Genomic DNA, 21,626 nt, shown 5'->3' with positions numbered 1-21,626 from the left:
TACCAACCACCGGCAGTAACGCCAAAATGTTGTAGATCGGAAAAAATCAAATAAAAGTATCAAAATCGATGATAGGTGATACCGTGTGAATATACGAAGTCTTTAAAGACTATTTAAAACCCTAACTCAATATGTTGATCTAATGATTATAATCATGTTTATCAACATAAATACAATGTATATATATAAGTACACGACCCAGAAAACATACTGCACGGTTATAATTGGAAACAAACTAACATTCAAATCATTTTTGTTCATTTGTTGCTCTGTCAACCATGTATATTACGTGACAATTTGATACATTCATTTTATCAATCATAGATTATCGATTTTGTAAAATACGATAGACCTCTGATTTATTCTTATTGCGGTCAATCTGTAAAATGATCATCGTAAAAAGTATCACACATATTATATATATACAGTGAAACTTCTCTAAACCGGCCGGCTCTCGGAGCGAAAAAAACGGCCGGTTTAGAGGGATGGCCGGTATACCGAAAATTTAGCAATTATAGACATTTTATCTCAATATTCACAAAGTAGGTACTGTTCACTTTGATCTGGTGATCTATAATCAATTATCGGTGGAGATCAAATTAGTCCGCTTGTATCTAAAGATAATTATGAATTACAAGAAATATTCTCGCTGAATTCATCTAATTTTAAACTGAAAATCTATAACAGGATACATAAAGAAAACACAGAGGCCTATTATTGGAATTCCTCTTACCTATAAAAACTCTATTTACATCCATCGCTTATGTCATTAACAATTTTGTTTAGACGTTTTTAAAAAGTACAGTAGTAAATATGAAATTGTAATTTGAATATTTCTTTGGAATTTTAAGTCTATGGAAACCAAGAAAATTAATCTATCTTTTAATAATTATCATTAACAGTCATGGGTTTGTTTTTTATCAACTACCGCTTATATCCATACGAAAGTATGGTGAAACAATATGGCGTTTGATACGGTATTCATTCAATAATTTCCTGTTTTTTACATTTTGTACAGAATTTGGAAGGGTCTCTTGGATTAGCTAAGTGTCAATTAACACGCTTGACAGCACAGGTACACAATAGAAATTGAAGAGGCCACTAGTGTTTTTCACACCTCCGATGGATAATTTTATACCTGGCCAGTTGGTCAGTCAATTTGCACACCTGGACGATCTTAATTAACCTTTGGCCAAGATTTTCTTGTCTTCAAAAAGTGGCCAGTATGTTAAGGGTAAATTACACATGTTTGTTAACAAATGTACTTTAAAAAGTGGCCGATGTCCGGTTTTCAGGGGTGGCCGGTTTTGTAAGACTTTCTTTGAAAGGAAATGTTAAGATTTCTGCCGGGACTTTGAAAATCGGCCGATATTCAGGGAGAACCGGTATTCTGAGGGGCCGGTTTGGAGAAGTTTCACTGTATATATTACAATATTATATATATATATATATATATATATATATATATATATATATATATATATATATATATATATATTAATGCGGACCTTTGATCAAGTAACGTTTTTTAAAAGTATAATAACTGAAATAATAATTTTAAAACGAAATTCATACCAATCTTTTCTTAAAACGTTTACCGGTACCGTTTATAACAAATAAGCACCATCCGACGACATTACGGTTAGTACCCGTGATCATTAAAACTCTTTAAATAAATATTATCATTAAGATCAATTCGTTCTAGTCATTGATTTTAGATTTTAGATGCCTTGATAAAATACGTGACCAGTGTTTAATTAGGAGCTGTAAATCAATACTCATTTGTAATTTACAGCTTTATTTTCAGCTCAGAGGCTCATTGATGAATAAGTTATAAAATGAATATAGAATATGTATATAAGCCTATATGAATATATATACATGTACGCAATACTTATAATTAACAACTTCAGAATCCGCGATCGCAAATTACTAAGGAACATCAGTTTGCACTCAAGGACATATGATAAATATTAAGTCAATTTTCTTTTCTGTTTTAATTAATTTACTGTTATATTGAATGTACGATGAATAAATTATTCTTTTATTCTGCCTATAATTCCAGCAGAATTTTTCTCCTGACTAATGAATAAGCAATACACCAGGTAGTCAGGGACGTGTTCATTGGGTCTAGCTGGAGAGAGGGAGCGATAACGCGTTATATAGAATTCTATGTCTTTGTTCATGTCTTTGAGTTTTTGTGATCAATAATTAAGACGATAATAAGGGAGAGAATATCATTGATGTTAAAAGACGAGCTATAATAGAAACTCGTTACAATGATAGCGCAATAATATCGGACCGGTAAATCAATACAAGAAAGGTTTCATCCTATTACACCGATGCTTTGTACACCTACGGTGAATATTTATAGAATAAATGGGTAGACACAGTATCATATACATAAATGGTTCCGTGTTCCGCCCAATCTAATTAAAATCAGATGTTAGATCCGCTCGCATTCTCGCCTACATACATGTATTATTATAAGTGAGTATGCGAGCGGATCTAACATTTAATTCTAGTTAGATTGTGTTCCACCTTATATAATATGGCTTTTATTTCTCGATAAATTTGTTTCTATTATGACAGTGAAGTTGTTACCGTTAAGGGTGAAACGCCGATTGATGGAACATCATATATTAAAGCGTCATAGCCCGTCACAGTGAATCATTGCCCCCAGGGCCGTAACTGCCGATGAGGCAGACGAGGCAACTGCCTCGTCTGATTTTTTGGCAAAAAAGAAAATAAAATTATATAAATGTTATATTATAGGATATATGTTTAAAATGAAGACAAGCACCTTTGTCTTTGACACCATATTACGATTCTTTACATAGTACAAATGAAACACAAACATGATAAATTGGGATTTAAAAAGTGTCATTTTCAGTCGTAAAGTCAATCGGCGGCCCCCAATCCCCTGCCTCCCCTGATTTAGAACCCTACTTACGGCCCTGGCCCCACACTTCGACATCCTTAAATTTTATAATGATATCAAATTTTCTCCTTATGGTATTGATTTTCAAACTTTTGGAGTATCTTTTGAAAATTTCACGCTTGAAATAATCTATTATTTTCCCATGGTACGTCATTCTTGAACAACGAAATGTCGTTTATGTAACGCGAGTTATCTCCCTTTGTTCATAAAAAAAAATACCACTTCTTCCCAACGCTACCGATTGAAAGGTACATATTTGAGTAATCTTAGTTAATTTGGTGGTGACATACAATTTGATTGTCTGACTAACATTTTTATTTTATCACAGCTGTGATTCGTGTGTCTTCGAAGTAGTCCATTGTGAAGTTAAATATGAATGCCAAAATAATTTAATAATAAAAAGAACAAATAAACAAACACCCCAAACAAAATATACTTTAAATCAAGAGCATAGATATATATCTAGGGGGTAGGGTGGGGGCTCAAAACCCCGATGTAATAGTTTTGTCCTGTTATCTAGGCTAAGATGAAGGAACAAAAATTATTTGTAAGTGCTTTACAAGCGGGCAGTAACTGTCAGAAAACCACCAGCTGCCCGTCTCAATTTTCTTACATTCCATGGGACGCAAGGACAAACTTTACGCTGAAAGATGAGTGCGGTTCACATTTTATAAGTACCGATTGGTTGTGTTGCGAAGCTTTTATGCGACGAAGAGCCAATGAGAAATACACGTAGCCTGATACCGGACTGTCATGTGTCCAGAGCGATGTTGCACTGCGAAAGTTGTTTGATTTTGACAAAGAATGAGATGGTGCCCTTTAGGAGAGAGTAACATAACAAAACAACATTAATTAGTCGCGCGGACTGTCATGTTATCAGAGCGAGGTTGTACTGCGTGAGTTGTTTGATTTTGACAAAATTGTGTACTTAAGAGAGGATCAAATAACAAAGAGAGAGGTGTATACAAATAATTGAACAGTGGGTCTATCATCATCGAAGGAATTATTGAATGCAATGAGATTTTTCTTTAGTTTTTCAATTGTTTGTTCACAGTCCAAAGATAAAAGCATCATCTCTGTATGAAAATTGGGTATCAACACAAAGTACAGCCGGCCGATGATCTCAGATCGCAAAGCAAATCTTTTGTTTTTCTGAAGACTGACATACAGTTATCGAATTGAGTTTTAGTGATTTCCATCAGCGATCGATAAATCATAATTAAAGATCACGTATATTTGAATTCGCAGAGAAGTTCGTTCTCGTGTATCACGAGAGTTGAAGCGAAATTTCGGGGGGGGGGGGGTAGAAGGGAGTGTGGTGTGACAAACGACATAATCTTTTCCGCCCAAAAAGGGGAGGTTGTAGACTCCAAACTCACATGTACCTTTTCAAAGAAAGATAAATGGATCTCAGCAACTGCTCGTGTGCTTAATTACGTGTATCTCAACTGTTCACATTCAGTCTAAATATAGGCAACGCACGTGTACATTTCATAACCGTTTATTTCTCGTCAACATTAGATCTACATCTCCATGACGACCTGCTTATAACAAAGTAGCCCAAAATAAATAAAAAAATACAAAATCAAAAAATCCTTTAACACATTATTTGTCTTAAAATTAAAATATATGTAAATGCATCAAATCTACATTTAAAAAATATATAGAATAATACCGGTATATAATTCAATACCAAATCCAACGGTGAGTGTTCTGATTAATTTCACGCTACTAGGACTTGATGTAATTTTTTTCTTCTTCGGTACGTTACGCAAAATATAATGATTCCCACCGCGATTAAAAGAAATGTCATTTTCTCCTGAAGAAATTCGCATTTCAATATCAGGTTGCTGTGTACGACATACTTTAGAGCACCCCAATAATTGTTTATTAAAATGTAACTATTTTCATGTTAAAAGATTCTAAAAAAAATTTATATTTACGTAAGAGTTGACTTTTTTTTTTTTTTTTTTTAAACTTCACTTGCCATAACCAGGAACTATCAAAATAGGCTAACTCTAAAGCAGACAATACATTCCAATGGTTTTATTTTTGGTAGAAACAAGACAGTCTGGTTAAGCGACGTTTGTCAATACTGTATAACATTTCGTGTTATTTCACGTACAATTCACTTGCGTTCTATCTCATTTAGATATATATACAAAATATATTGGGTATATTACCATGTCTGTTTTAGAGTAAGCCTATTTTGATAGTTACTGGTTATTACAAGTAAAAATGTAAAGTCAGCTCCTATGTATTACAGTAAGTTGTATCTAAATGGACATTACTATAGCAAAGAAAGCGAGGAAAATATTTGGAGCAATTGGGTGTGGAACCTGGGACCCTTGTAATACTAGTTAGATGATCTAAACATTGAGCTATCCAGGCCAATATCCAAAGTATGGTAATATTACTATAATATAGAATGTCAATTTCTTTCAGAAATCATACAAGAACTCTTCATATTGAGATAAAAAAAAATAATTTTATTAAAAATGTGGAAAAACGTCGCGTGCGGTTCAAGTACGAATTACATACTTTTATCAAACCGTTTCGATATTCATAATGTCGGATCAAATTCAAAATAATTCAGATCTCATATTTCTATATGTATGGATGAGAACAGATCCTTAATCCTCCTTGTGTTCGATGCGGATCTCCTCCACCCTCTGATAACCCAACGCTGTTGATCTACCGACAATTCCCGCTATCCACAGGGCACTGAAAGAAATATTCACTTGTAAAAATATTTCTGTAGCATCATCATTAGGTGATGGAGAATTATATTACATGTACATGGCTCCATAAATAACACCCGAGTTTAATATTCAATTTTCCCACAAGTCTTACAAGAATAATTATAACATATTACTGAGTGCATCTATATATTTCATACATTTATGATTTTTGAAAACCGCACGAATGTTCTTTCTGACATAAATAAAAGTATCAATGTTTTGTATTTTTTAAATATACATGTATAAACCGAGTATCAATTTTTTTCCCCTTTTATTTCCGTTTTTTAAATAAAAGATTTCATATCACGATTCCTGTGTTTTCTTGGAAATCATTTAGAGTGCTTAAAATTTTAGCGGCAGATTCAAAATTATCTTGTCCATGGTGAGAGAGATTAAATTGACCTAGGAAATAAGCTGACATTCCGTTAAAAATTGGTTTGTAACTTTTCAAAACTTACATCAGCAATATCAGTCCAACACAGCTAATCCCAGCAAACATTAGGAAGACGAAGCCACGCATGTCGGATACCGTGGCGCTGTAGACGGCGCTGCTAACAGTGGAGCCCACTATAGTACAGGCAGAATCTGTCATACCAAGTCCCGCAAACAGAGTCCCTACCAATTAACAATCAAAAATTGTACAAACCATACATCACTGCAATAGGTATAAAACACAGTTCAGCAGTATAAAATTAAATCGCGTTCGATGTTCTTTTTCTTCCAATTTCTAATTTACGTTACGTGTATTAGACATTCAGCGCAATGTGTTGAGGCTTGTGGCGTCAATTTTACGTAATAACACAGTAGTGAATTGAAATATAAAATGCACGTTTTCGTGGATTACCCGAGATCGAGAAATGTTTTTGAATTTAAAATTCGAGGCGTGTCTATACCAAGGAGGTTATCTGGCAACATCCACGTGTAAACAAGAGCTTTATTTCTATTTCACATACGACTGGCAGCTTCCGAATTTTTGTTGACAAACGTGAGATTGTAGGGTTTACTATGTTGAAAGATATTAGACGTATAGAAATCCACAATATTGATATCTACATGTGAAATGTCACAAAATATTACGACCTTAACATTTAGAAATACAAAATCATGTTATCTACAATGTCACAAAATAACAAGACGTATAGAAATACACAATATTGATATCTACATGTGAAATGTCACAAAATATTACGACCTTAAGATTTAGAAATACAAAATCATGATATCTGCAATGTCACAAAATAACAAGACGTATAGAAATACACAATATTGATATCTACATGTGAAATGTCACAAAATATTACGACCTTAACATTTAGAAATACAAAATCATGTTATCTACAATGTCACAAAATAACAAGACGTATAGAAATACACAATATTGATATCTACATGTGAAATGTCACAAAATATTACGACCTTAAGATTTAGAAATACAAAATCATGATATCTGCAATGTCACAAAATAACAAGACGTATAGAAATACACAATATTGATATCTACATGTGAAATGTCACAAAATATTACGACCTTAAGATTTAGAAATACAAAATCATGTTATCTACAATGTCACAAAATAACAAGACGTATAGAAATACACAATATTGAATATTGATATCTACATGTGAAATGTCACAAAATATCACGACCTCAGATTTAGAAATACAAAATCATGTTATCTACAATGTCACAAAATAACAAGACGTATAGAAATACACAATATTGATATGTACATGTGAAATGTCACAAAATACTATAGTATTACGACCTCGGATTTAGAAATACAAAATCATGTTATCTACAATGTCACAAAATAACAAGACGTATAGAAATACACAATATTGATATCTACATGTGAAATGTCACAAAATATTACGACCTTAAGATTTAGAAATACAAAATCATGTTATCTACAATGTCACAAAATAACAAGACGTATAGAAATACACAATATTGATATCTAGAGTGTCAGAAAATATCAAGACCTGTAGAAATCCAAAATCTAATACAGTATAGCGATGTTTAACATGCTAAATCACAAATAGCTATAGACATACCTTGTTTGTCTGGTGGAGTCAGTTTGGACATGAATCCTTTCATAATCGGTCCCACCATTGCTGAACCAAAACCCACAACCGGAACTGAATTGAAATAAAGCACTTAATATTTCATTCTCAAAATATTCTATATAGAAGACCAATTTTATTGTCCATTAAAATAAATCTCTGATTTAACGGTTGCTCATTGTTCTAGTTATATAATGGTCGATCATTACTTTATTTTCACTAGAAGAGTTTTAGAATACCGGTAGTATTTACCCAGGAATAATTCGAAATTCTTTTCGGCAAAGGATTCCAATACAAACGAAGCCATGTGAGAAGCGGCTCCCACTAGGGCGATGAACTCCACCGAAACACAACACTGAAGAACCCGGATGAGGACTAGACCGATGATGTACGAGGACAAGATTCGAACACCCGCAAACCATCCCAGAAGAACCGAATTCCAACAAAATGGTTCGTTTAACTGGTACAGAGTTTCCACATTCGATCGTCCATGCATCCCTATCTGGACACAAATCAGAATCAGAATAGAACACACGTAGCGCCACTGTGTGCCTTCTCCATATTTATTACTGGTATAAAATGCCCACACCCCTTTGAATTTATTAAAGCAGTTTATATTTTGGGATCTGGGTTTAAATTCGGCTGGTAAAGATTCCGGCAGGAACACCGCAAGCAGAAGAGTGGACAACAAAAGAGACATAGTGGCAATAAAAGAGGGTATTGTAAACCCGAAAGCCCGGATGAGATATCCGGACGAGAGCGTTCCGAGAAGTCCGCCAAACGCGGCCATCACCTCCGCGATCACCATGAGAAATATTCTTTTATCTCCCTTCTCAGTAATATCGGCTATGTAAGAGAAAGCTGCCGTCACATGGCAAAAAATTCCTCCAGTCACGCCCTCTATGAACAGGAAACCCAGAAACCAGTATATGTCCAATTCGTAGTATATGCCAACTACAAATAAGGCACTTCTTAGTAAAGATCCAAAAACAGGTAGTAAGATGAACGGTTTTCTTCCATAAGTGTCACTTAGAGTCATGAAAAAGAAGTTTCCAAAGATCGGAGGAATGTACAAAGCTAGTGAAGTGTACACCATAAAGCTAGAAGCAGCGACTTGAACTTTGTTTCGTATTTCGTCATCAGTATTTGATGATGCGGTTGTGTTTGTATGACAGTGTGACTTCTGTTGTTCTCCGGTATTGAATGTTATGTTTGGGAAATATTTCTTCTGAAAGGCATAGTACACGTACTGATTCAAGACTCCAAGCTGCAGAATGGTAAACGCCACAACCAACAGAAACAACCCCGCGAACAACACAAAACAGCGCCAGTACAGGCCGCGCTTCCTGTGACGGAAGGCCTTCTGGTTATTATCATCATCATCATCGAGTGTGTTCCTTAACAGTGGAGTGACCTCATTAACTGTCCCTACGTCATCAGATGGCGGAAGGCCCGATTCGATCTGACTAGAGTTGACATCTTTTTCAAGGACCATCTGTAAGTAATTGAAATCAGTGCAGAATCGAGTCAAGCCAAATTCAAACTTTAATTCTAGTATGAAATAAATTAGTATGTGGTAGAGCATCCTTACCCGTCTGGAATAATAAAATGTTTAATTTATATTATTACATGTGTTCAGTGTTTTTAATTTTACTATAAATAATATCAGCTTAATATGTGCAATAAATACACAAACAGGTTTCCATAGTTGGTATTGAACAACTTTTAATATTTGAGTATTTCCCTTATGGCCAGCTATAGTTTAGGTTGGTTACGGATTGTTTTTCATGGTTCATCGGTTCTTTTCTTAATTATTGGTCACATGACAGTTCTTCGTCAGTGTAAGACTCAGTTTGAATTTAGAAATTTAATTGGGCAGTTGTGTCATACTTTAGTTGAAAACTTTGGACATTTGGACTTACAGACTACAATCTACTAATCAGGTCAGTTACTAATTATGTTAAGGATTTTATGCATAGAGTGAGTGAGAGTAAGAGTAGTATGATTATTTTATTTCTATTTATTTCATAATGAGTGTATTGCTTCAGAAATCTGAGTAATATATATGTTTGTATTAATTGATAGATATACACCAGATCTACACATTACTATAGATCCATCCGGATTCTAATACCACATATTTGGTAAGAGTGTGTTATGTATTGTTTAGGTGGTGTTTGATATGTTTGTCTTGCCATTATATGTTCTGGACAGGTTCTTAGTTTAAATGCAGAATATTAAGTAAATTGGATTAATTATGATTTTATATTAATGATGTGATCTGATGAAGAAAAGACAATTCTATTTATGTGATTAATGAAGATTAATATGGAATTATTTCTTTGTCATGTCTGTCCGTGATTTTATGTCGTGTAATATGTAATGTGTGCATGTTTAATATTTGTTATTACTTGTTGTAGAATCTTTTGGATGATATTTATTGGATAACATTTGGATGATCTGTGAATGATGTTATTCTGAGCGATTGTGATAAATAAACCTTGTGACCGGTATACTTGTTTGAGTTATCACCCGGTAACAAGTATATATGGAACATTCAGGGATTTATACACGTTATGATAGATTAAATTATACCGGTATGTGTACAGAATGGATGTCCGAGTAGTGCAGATGTCTGGAGAGGTTTTTCTAAGTTTCTAGAACTTGTAACCAATCCCTTTGCATATTCATACAATATGTTCAAATCAGATCAGATGTAGAGTTCCCGCTTCTCACCGCTGCGACCTGAGTTTGATCCTCGTGATCGGCAGTGGTTGTAAGTGAGAGGGTACGGCGGTCACCCACCCGATTACGTGGGTTTCCTCCAGGTACCCCGGTGTCCTCCACAAAAATTACCCCCTACAGCCAACACCCGTGCATCAAATTACCTAAAACCAAGGTCCCGTGTTACAGCAGGTGTGGCGCGATACAGATCCCTCCCTGCTCAAAGGCCGTAAGCGCCGAGCATAGGCCTAAATTTTGCAGCCCTTCACTGGCAATAGTGACGACGTCTCCATATGATTGAAAAATTCTCGAGTGGGACAATAAATGATATACAATCAATCAAAGGACCTCATTGGAAAAAGGTTTCGGGCTTTCGTGGGTTATCCTTGGTATTTATGCATGTATATTTGTACATGTATGTATGTACATGTGTATATACCGAATACACATTTTTATTTATTTTAATAGAACTTACACACCATAAACTTGTATAGCCGAACAGTCAAATGTATTTGTTCAACGTCTTGGGTCTTAATTAAGACAGTATCAAGAACTGAATCCGTGTATCCCATGATAAAGAACTGAGAATATCCGGGGAACATAAACAAAACCTGGTTCTTAGAACCCTTCTTACAGTTTACGCAGTAGCCAAATCCTATTTTAGAAAATGGTTGGTGGTGTCACTGTCCTACAGAGATGTAATAAGGTTTGGGAATTTTCATTTTCCCCATGGGGTCCAAATAAAAAGGGGTCAAAAAACTGTTTTATCTATAAAAAAAAAAAAAAAAAAAAAGAAAGAAAAAAAAAAAGGAAAGAAAAATAAGGAAGAAAACCTGGTTCCCACTAGAACCCACCCCTCTTACATTTATTTTACACAGTAGCCAAATCATCTTTTGGAAGATGATTGGTGGTGTCCTGGGGGCCAATTTTCATTGAAAAACGACCTTGTTCCCAGAACTTCTCTCTGATTAAACAATGCTTTTTTTTGTTTTATCGCGTGATGAACTTGAAGGTAGGAAGCATTGCAGAAAAAAAATCATAACCTGCGTAAGCGGGTTATTTATTTATTTTTTATTATTTTTGCAATGATTTCTACTTGATCACCCAATGAAACAGCAAGGAAAGAACAGGCAATGCACTCTTTGACCTTGATGACGCTCCTTATTTGATAATGATTACACAGACGGTGGTATATGTATTAACAAGAGATGTTTGTAAAACACATATGCCCCCCCCCCCCCCCCCCCGGTGCAAAATTGAAAAGGATTATACACACACACATCATTTAATTGATAGTAGTATCATCAATTCAAAATATTGAGCAGACAATATCTTCCTATGTCAAGAGTGAATTGACCATGTGACCTAAATATCAATAGGGGTCATCTACTCCTTATGCTGTACCAGTGTACCAAGTTTGGTGTCAATCAAGCAAATAATTCTTAAAATATAGGAGACAATATATTACTATGTCCAGTTCAACAATTGACCTTTGACCTCAAAATCAATATGGGTCATCTTCTCCTGAAGATGTACCAGTGTACTAAGTTTGATGTCCGTCAAGCAAAAGGGTTATCAAGATATTGAGTGGACAGTATATTACTATGTTCAGTTTGACCTTTGACCATGTGACCTCAAAATCAATAGGAGTCATCTCCTCCTGAATATACACCACTGTACTAAGTTTGATGTCTGTCAAGCAAAGGGTTCTCAAGATAGTGAGCGGACAGTATATTCCTATGTCCAGTTTGACCCTTGACCTTTGATCATGTGACCTCAAAATCAATAAGGGTCATCTTCTTCTGAAGACGTACCAGTGTACCAAGTTTGATGTCTGTCAAGCAAAGGGTTCTCAAGATATTGAGCGGACAGTATATTCCTATGTCCAGTTTGACCCTTGACCTTTGACCATGTGACCTCAAAGTCAATAGAGGTCATTTTCTCTTGAAGACGTACCAGTGTACCAAGTTTGATGTCTGTCAAGCAAAGGGTTCTCAAGATATTGAGCAGACAGTATATTTCCATGTCTAGTTTGACCCTTGACCTTTGATCATGTGACCTCAAAATCATTAGGAGTCATCTTCCCTTGAAGATATACCAGTGTACCAAGTTTGATGTCTGTCAAGCAAAGGGTTCTCAAGATATTGAGCGGACATTATATTCTTAAGTCCAGTTTGACCCTTGACCTTTGACCATGTGACCTCAAAATCAATAGGGGTCATCTTCTCCTGAAGATGTACTGATGTACCAAGTTTGATGTCTGTCAAGCAAAGGGTTCTCTAGAAATTGAATGGTCAGTATATTCCTATGCCCAGTTTGACCCTTGACCTTTGACCCTATGACCTCAAAATCAATAGGAGTCATCTACTCCTTAGGATGTACCAGTGTGCTAAGTTTGATGTTTTTCAAGCAAAGGGTTCTCAAGATATTGAGCGGACATTATATTCCTATGTCCAGAGTAGATTGACCTTTGACCTTTTGAACTGAAAAACAATAGGGGTCCTCTTCTACTCATAACTAACTCACATATGAAATATCATTATCATCAAGTGAAAGGTTCTTAAGATATTGAGCGGACAACATGTGGTCCACAGACCGACCGACCGACAGACCGACAGTTGCAAAACAATATGCCCCCTCTTTTTCAAAGAGGGGCATAAAAATTGGATCGAAATAGTTTGCAACAAACATGCATTCTTTGTCGGCTATGAAAGCAATGTCAATTTCAAAAGAAATATAAGAGGAAAAGATTCAGTAAATGTAAATATTACATTTTAAGCAGTGGTCAAATCAAATTTCGGAAGATGATTGAGGTTCCCATTTCATGTGCAATGTTCATCAGAATACCCAATGATAATGCATCTTTTAAATATAAAGTGCAGCAGGAATGGGATGACCCCAGGACACTTGCCGAAGAGAATACTCAGTGGCATATGGAGTGATGTACATAACTTGGGGTCATCTAGTCATCTGCAGCATAAGATCTTATTTTATACTTGGTTTTAATGACCCCCTATTCTGTGTGTATACATATATATATAATTCAGTGATTTTTCTACATTTTTACAAGGGTCCTGTGGCTTTCGAATTGGGAAAAATTATCGACATTTCAGTCAAATTGGGAAAAATCAATTTTATCATAAATAAGGTTTAAAATCATATCAAACATTATATTATCTTTATTTTACACATCTAATTTTCTTTAACGTTCTAAAATTTTCAACTATTCTATCCAAATCATAATTTCCAAAACTCTTTCTTAAGGTTGATTAATCCTCATGTGATGTCATAGGTTTTAACAAAATCTTTATTAAATTAAATATTGCGCATGATAGAAATATATCTTTCAGAGGAATTTCATTTACTGAATAAAATAAAAAATTTGGTAAACTTTTGATACTGAAAAAGTTTTTATTTTCCATAGATAATCAATTATTTATAATTTTAAAACTGTTGTCAAGGGTAATAACTCCTATGCTGGAATTTCCCCTACTGCATGTTTATGACACAATGATTTCCCTAATATCCACAATTAATTTTCATATATCTATGGATTAGCAGTTTTCTTAAACTGTTGACATTTGAAATTTGTCACTTCAGCAATTTTTAAAAAAAAATTAATTTTCATTATTTTGTTTAACGAAAATGTGTGATTTTTTATGTTGATATATAGTCTACTTCTGTTTTTGTATGTCTGACATCTTTAAAAAGGTGGCAACTTACACATTTTCTTTGGTTATTGATTAAATTAAACTATATTGAGTGGACATTGATACAGTTTTTCCACTTTTAACCATTAATATTGATAAGTCATATGAGGATCGATCCACCTTAAGGCGTATGTATATAATTCACAGCGAATGTTTATATTTTTCAAATACATTTTTCTTTCATAATGTTATTAGTGGGAAATATGCAAGCTAAATTGGGGAAAAAATGACAATTTTTGGGAGGGGAAAGGGCCGAAATTCGGACCCAAAATGGGCCTTAAAAAATTACTATATATATATACATACATGTATATATATATATATAATTATATATATTGTCATTTCCTAAATAAATGACATTTTCTATTCAACAGAGATATTGAATATAGAGATTATAAATTGTTACCATCCATTTTTGTCCAATTCTCTGCTTGTCTTAGTGTATTTCCTGTCGCGTTCACCATTTCACAAACACATAGACCTACATGTAGGAGCTTAATTACTACATATAAAGCTTATGCCATTCCTTAGCTTGTAAGTAGATTTTAATCATGACAGACAACACTGTTTAAGATACAATTTTCTGTTTTATTACTATATCCATGGGATAAAAATCTCTATCTTGTGTTTTATTTGAGATATGTATTCCCATTCATGCTCAAATAGGATATTTACTCCCATTTCATGTTCATTAATATGGTACATTTTCTCCCATGGGACATTGTATCCCATATCAAGTTTAAAAATGGGAGTTAAAATCCAATGGGGGGAAAATGGGATTTTTGGTAGGAGCACTGATGGGAGTGAAAATCCAGTGAAATCTTGAAAACTACAATAGTTACAAGTGTAAATTTTGATGTATGTCTTGTGAACATAAAATCCCATCATTTTTGTAAGGGGTTTATTTGTATCCTTAATAAAAGGGTTGGTGAAATTTTTGATCGACTTTTTTAAATGTTGCACTGTTTTCCCTATAGGGGCGGATCCAGGAATTGCGGTTACGGGGGGGGGGGGGGGGGGGCACTTTATGAGGCAGGGGTCTGGGATTTTACAGCTCCTGGATTTTACAGATTTTATAGGGCTTGAAATATGTCTCCTATTCAAGTAATTTGTACCATTTTTTATCACTTTTAATAAGGTGAAATTAATAAAGTGACGCAAATTCTAAGGGTTGTGGAAAAATTAAGTTCTCTCAATAAAGTAATTCAAGAAATCAAAAGATTTTGTCATTTATTTCTCCGGAAGTGGAAGAAATTATTGTTTCCTTTATCGTTTGGTACATTTTTCGAAACAAGATACCACGATTTACTTTAAATTTAAAATTTTTAGGGGGCCTTAAATCCCTTAAATCCGCCACTGCCCTTGTACGTAATGTACCTTATGGACAATTAACAATTGCACAAATTTGAAAACACGAGGTTTTTGCCAATAATACGTTTTGATACATGACGAAGTTCCTCATAATGAGGACAAATTTATACAGACTCTTATTTTCTCGAAGTTCATTGTTGTGATGTATTCGACTGATATGCCCTTTGTACACATTAGGTATGATACTGTAAGAAAAACTGATTATTTTTGTTTGTAAATAATACACACTGAAGAACAATTAATTTGCTTAACTGGGATATAAAAATTTGAAAATTGATTGAATATTATTTTACCACATCATGACATGTACATAATGAAAACACAAGTTTTAGAAACAACACGTACCGTTAGATAGTTTTGGTGGAGTAGGTAGGCCTTTATGTGAGCCTGCAGTTGGGGAGGCTTCTGTGATACTCAATGGCTTTCACATCTAACATGCCTTTTTATCAGGAGAAATAAAAAACACCTAAAAATGTAAATTCCAAATTACGAATCGCACCTCATTCATTATCGCTACATGTAGTATACTCATCACGGGAAAGACCATTACTTATTCATTCAATACAACAGCAGTACAGCCCATCAGTATTTAAATGTAGCAATAAGATAAATACATACATGTGCAGTTATCACTTAAGGGGTCTAAAAAGGGGGGTGGAGCCCCTGATCAAGTGTTCTACACGTCCAGTTTCTTTTATATATATATATATATATATATATATATATATATATATATATATATGATATTATGCATAGTTCAAAGTAAAATACATAATTGAAAGTATTCATATCAAACAATATTGAACAATAATACAAAAGGCATCATGCACACATATATAAGAGCTAATGAAGATATTTTCCTAGAGCAGCCAGGGTAAGTGTGTGTTATGAACCCAACAACTGAAGTTATTCATATGAACTTGGCGATTTATATATAATTGTAGTAGTACTTTTGAATGTATTTTTCTTTTAGGGAGGAGTATTTAGGACATTGACGGATAAAATGAAATCCATCCTCAATTTGTTGAGTGTCACAAACATCACATAATCTATACTGCCTGATCTCACCCTGGTTTCTTCCAATCTCAATATTTAAACAGTGCGAGGAAAGTCTAATGAGAGACAGAGAGATATATTTTTTAAAATTGTTGTGAATGGGTTTTGTTAAATATGGTTGGATTCTACAGAAGTCATAATGTACAAAGTGTTTATATATATATATATATATATATATATATATATATATATAAAACATTTTGGAAAGTTTTCCATGATGCATTACACTGTTTTAAATATATATCTAGAATTCTATTTTTGTATATATACACTGTATGCATGAATTGGACAGTGTTCATAATATCCTGCCTCATCTAAGATTCTCCTAAACCCAATCTAAATAGTTCAAGTTTTATATTACGTGCCCAATTTATGATAGAGCCAGATCTATTTTCTGCAACATATCGTAGAATGATCTTAAAATGCAGTTTCCAGTATTTAGTAATTTACACCAATATTTGATTATTTGATTTTTCTTTGAATGATAAGTGGGTACTTCCCGGGTCCTTGGGTAAAACTTTTTCTTCCCGCCAGCTGGAAAGATTGAGAATGGGCGATTGAGAGAAGCTTGTAACATTCGAAGTGTTACTTAGTGCCTACCATACCTCACATACAACGAGTAGATCCGCCCGTGGATTTGCATTTAAATAAACTGCATGTAATCTAGGCCTATATGATTATTTTATGAGAGAGAGAGAGAGAGAGAGAGAGAGAGAGAGAGAGAGAGAGAGAGAGAGACTTACTACAGAGTATTCCAAATATAAAAGCTGTTATACTCGTAGCTCTACATTTTGCTCTGGTCACATAACACGCGCCTTTCTCATGGTCGTTTACCAACAAATGGGACAGTACTCTTGTTCAACTCGCTCTCCTCAGTGGAGGATCCTAAGGGGCGGCGACGCATTATTTTGTTTCGATAAAAATTATGATGCATAATTACATATATTTTAAAGTGTAAAACGATCTTATGATAAAATCTATCACTGTTCAAAACAATTTTATTCATACATGTATGTCTATTTATTAATTTTATTGAACTGTGATTTGATATGAACGCTGCCAGATTTTTAAAATTATCACGACAAATAATTACAAGTTATATCAATGTCTTGATAGTCAGTTAGGATATCTGTAATTTTTAGTTCTCCATTCAAATGGTTTAACCAGAGTATACTCTCTCCCCTCCAAAAAAAAAAAACTTAATCGAAAAGTTTTACTGGAGTAAACTACACAATAAATACGATTTTATTTGAAATAGAATAGCATGCCCCCCCCCCCCCCCTCTCTCTCTCTTTAAAACTTGAAAGATAATGCATGATTTATTTAAACTTTTATAGGCGTCCAAATAATTAGCTTTTACGTACACGTACAATATAACAACAATGCATCTAAGCTACGGCGTCCGGAGTAAACACATATGTCATCAGCATAACAGATACACGCGTGCAGAGAGAGAGAGAGAGAGAGAGAGAGAGAGAGAGAGAGGCATTACCTGCAGCTGCAAACATCACATGTTAAATAAGCTTACCAACAAAATCCAACGTTACACTTCCTCACCTCGACAAGTCATGACTCAGAGCACTTCCTATAAATAGATCAAGAGTCTTTAGGGGCGGATTGAAGTCGGTGGTAATGCATTTTCATTTTACAACCGCCTGGCTGTACAGTCATTGTCGTGTAAGTATTTTTACATGATGTATGTAGGCTTGAACTTTCGCCGGAGATACCAGAATAGTAAGTTTACATTCATACAAATGAATTAATAAGTTTACTTTTACAAAAATAAATAAATAAGTTAATTTACTTTTACAAAAATAAATAAATTTTCGTTTCTAAATAAGTTTTTTTATTAATATAAAAATGAATAGATAAGTTTTCTTTTATGAAAATAAATTGATAAGTTTACTTTTACAATAATGAACAGATGTAGTTTTCTTGTATAAAAAATGAATAGGTTTACACTTTCACAAAAAAGTACATAAATGAAATGGACCCAGTAGCCAACAGCGACTCCTATGAAATTGATTTTTGAGAAGAAAAAAGCCAAGAAAAAAAGTTTTACATGATGTGACATCCGATCTGTTTGTCACATGTACATGTAACGAATACTGTTTATATAGGATTTCAGAAAGCAAACCCAGTTTTTACAGTTTCAATACCATTTTGAATCACGTTTTTAAAATTTCTGACTGATCAAGGTACTGCTGGATTGGCCTATGCTTATATATTTACAAATTGTTGATTTCTCGCTTTAGGATAAAAAAATAAATAAAATGATACCAACCACTTCTAGATTGCAGGCTTAAGAATTCTGACTCGGAATCAACCAGGTTGCTATTCTCACGCCAACATTTAAGTGTTTCGCTTCATGTAGAATTTTTACCAAATACACAGCAACAAGCCGTTAAATGTAGAATCATATTCAGATGTTGCTCAAGCGTTGGAGTAATCATGTGTGAATCCTGGCATTTTTCAGTGAGGGTTCATACCAGGCAGTCTTAATTACCAAGGGGACCGAGTCCAACCTATCCAGCGATCTCTAACATCTTAAATTGTAATTAATATTAGTATTTATATTTTTAAAAACACTACTATGTACAACATTTTAACGTACAAAGTACATCAATGTTGTGCATTTGTTAAACATGTATTCTACATATTGATAAATAGAAATATATTATAATATTACGGATGTTCTCATCCAGGTATTGAAAAAAAATGTCGGAAATATTGATTCAATACAAATGGTTTTATATCATGATCATAAAAAACTTTTAAAATGTATCAGTTTGAAAAGTATACAACCAATAAAAGAAAGAAGAAGTCAAATGTCTATACTGTAACGGCTTTTTTAGTTCGCATTTCGTAAAAAAGTTATGAGTTCGTAACGGATTTGTAAGTTCACAACAGGTTTGCAAGGATATTTTTAGTTTTTAATATACATGTATATTCCAGGCATTATGTGCGTTGTAAAGTTCAAGTTTTCTACTTAATTGTTGTTACTTGGGCTTTGATTACTCTCCGCTGCATGCATGAAGAGTGGATTAATTAGCGTCTACAAGTATAAATATCAGCACGTGTTATCATGGTGACTAATTTTAGTGGTTTTATTTGTTTGTTTTCTTTTCTTACTCATATAACGGTATATACCGAAACATATAATTTTGGTCCCACCCCATAATCAAAATCCCTATCTCTGGGATCATGACATTTACAATTTTGGTAAAAGGCTACCTGCTCCTTCTAGACACTAAGATATCCATTTAGTTTCAGTTTAGTATCAATATCATTTTAAAAAGATGCTATTCCAATATTTTACAGATAAACACTACATATCAAGTTTGGTCCCGCCCCGGAGTCAGAGCATTAACCCCGGGAATAATGAAATTTACAATTTTGGTAGAGGCCTTCCTGCTCTACATGACAAATTTAGATAGGATTTTTTCTGAAGATGTACAGTAGAAGAGAAGAGTTTTAAAAATTGGTCAATTTTGGCTGTTATTGCACCGCTTCTAAGGCCTCGGGGTTATATATCCCCCTTGTTCCAAAAATGCTTCATGTTAAATTTGAAAAAAATCGAAAGAGTAGCTATTTAGAAGAATTGGTGACGAACGATGGGCAAAAAATCTTTAAAAAATCACGACAAGCATGGGGTACTGAGGACCTATGCTAACCCGGATCCCTACTGACTGTGTATTGTTACAACCAGACCACATAAAATTGGAAATGACACGAGATAAAATAATTGGAGCAGAATGAATTCAAGGTTACAAGTACATATGGTGGTTCGCTATAACTGTGTTCTACTGTATATTGTCTTGCAAAATATCCAAGTTTCATCCACTTCTATTTCCATTAGGTGGTATCAATTGCATTTAAATGGTTTAAAAACAAGACGATATTTTGTTGTTGCACTCCACTGTAAAGCTTTCCCCTACCACAGGATTGAAATATAGTCATGTCCAGTCTCCGTTATACGAATTGTAAATATATATAAAAGCTGCAGGTTACAATTTTCTATAGGAAAGTTTAATTACTAGTATCTCCAATATTAATTTTCATCTTTTATAATACAAACTGTATACAGAGTCAATATGTTTCAGTTGCTGAACCTGATTAGAAAAAAATATATATATGCATTCATTTCTGAAACAATTAAAGCGCATTCTTTGGAAACTGTTGTATTGGAACATTTATGTTAATGATGTACATCTCTTTATTGATATTCAGCCTGCGTTGGGTCTCATGGCGTGAATTGCTCTCAATTTTGGATACTTTGGACACGGCTGCCGTAACCGGTGTAACTGCGCTAGTAGCACACATTAGCATGACGTCATTTCCGGATGCAAGGTTAAATTCAATGGACAAGGTGCACATAACACTCATATCATGTCAGTACTTAGTATGCATTAATATCAGTAAATGAAATCCAGTGAAGTATAATATTATGATTTGATAGTATTTGAAGATTTACACGGAGCCAATTGGAATGACTAGACAGTAGTTAGAAACGAATAGAGCGCTATCTCTCTGTAGGCTTTGTTTTACTGTTAAAAGGATTTAAGTTGACATACATTGTACTTGTACGTGCGTTATATAATATAACATTTGTCAATTCATGCAGCTTCGTTGAAATGCAATTATACAAAAACGTCAAATCACTTTGGTATGTTTTACTGGTAGTGGATATTGTTAATCAGGAGATAGTACGTTAGTTGTAGGCAGAAACGCATATTCTGAGACATGGGAACACAACATAGAACCTTACGCTTCAGTGAAACCTTACGCTTCAGTGACCGTTGGATCCCTGACTGTGACGTATGTGTTTTGGTTAAGGAAGTTAGCTCCTGAGCTTTTGAGTACAACTGCGCAGAATGCTACAACTAAGGATTCAATAGTTCAATACTGATCCCACCGGTGCAAATATATTACACATCTATTGCTGAACCCTATCCAGTTGAAAAAAATTGTGTCAATTCAAATTTTGAAAGGGTTTGACAGGGATCATACTTTGTGGCG

At 34.1% G+C, this 21,626-nt stretch overlaps 1 protein-coding gene and 1 long non-coding RNA gene across 5 annotated transcripts; one reads left to right on the top strand and one right to left on the bottom strand.

Annotated features, from left to right (window-relative positions):
* Positions 1-4,426: 4,426 nt before the first annotated feature.
* Positions 4,427-18,178, bottom strand: LOC125646932 (proton-coupled folate transporter-like). Of its 4 annotated transcripts, none has more exons than XM_048873595.2 (6): positions 18,136-18,178; positions 15,897-16,017; positions 7,999-9,241; positions 7,738-7,821; positions 6,141-6,297; positions 4,427-5,665 (listed from the first exon to the last, which is right to left on the bottom strand). In XM_048873595.2, exons 3-6 carry the CDS (start codon positions 9,239-9,241, stop codon positions 5,575-5,577), a joined length of 1,575 nt encoding a protein of 524 aa, XP_048729552.2. In that variant the 5' UTR covers positions 15,897-16,017; positions 18,136-18,178; the 3' UTR covers positions 4,427-5,574. The 4 variants fall into 4 exon arrangements, with proteins under 4 accessions (XP_048729552.2, XP_048729551.2, XP_048729550.2 ...); XM_048873594.2 differs by having other exon boundaries at positions 18,100-18,165; XM_048873593.2 differs by lacking the exon at positions 18,136-18,178 and adding an exon at positions 17,351-17,501.
* LOC125668237 (uncharacterized) lies at positions 9,248-10,259 on the top strand. The gene is made up of 2 exons (XR_007367511.2): positions 9,248-9,890; positions 10,167-10,259. It is a non-coding gene; the product is annotated as an uncharacterized LOC125668237 (long non-coding RNA).
* Positions 18,179-21,626: the final 3,448 nt, after the last annotated feature.

The sequence above is a fragment of the Ostrea edulis genome, chromosome 6 (genome assembly GCF_947568905.1).
Source record: "Ostrea edulis chromosome 6, xbOstEdul1.1, whole genome shotgun sequence".
NCBI lineage: Eukaryota > Metazoa > Mollusca > Bivalvia > Ostreida > Ostreidae > Ostrea > Ostrea edulis.
The sequence above is the reverse complement of the archived record's forward strand: the minus strand, read 5'-3'. Positions and strand labels throughout refer to the sequence as shown.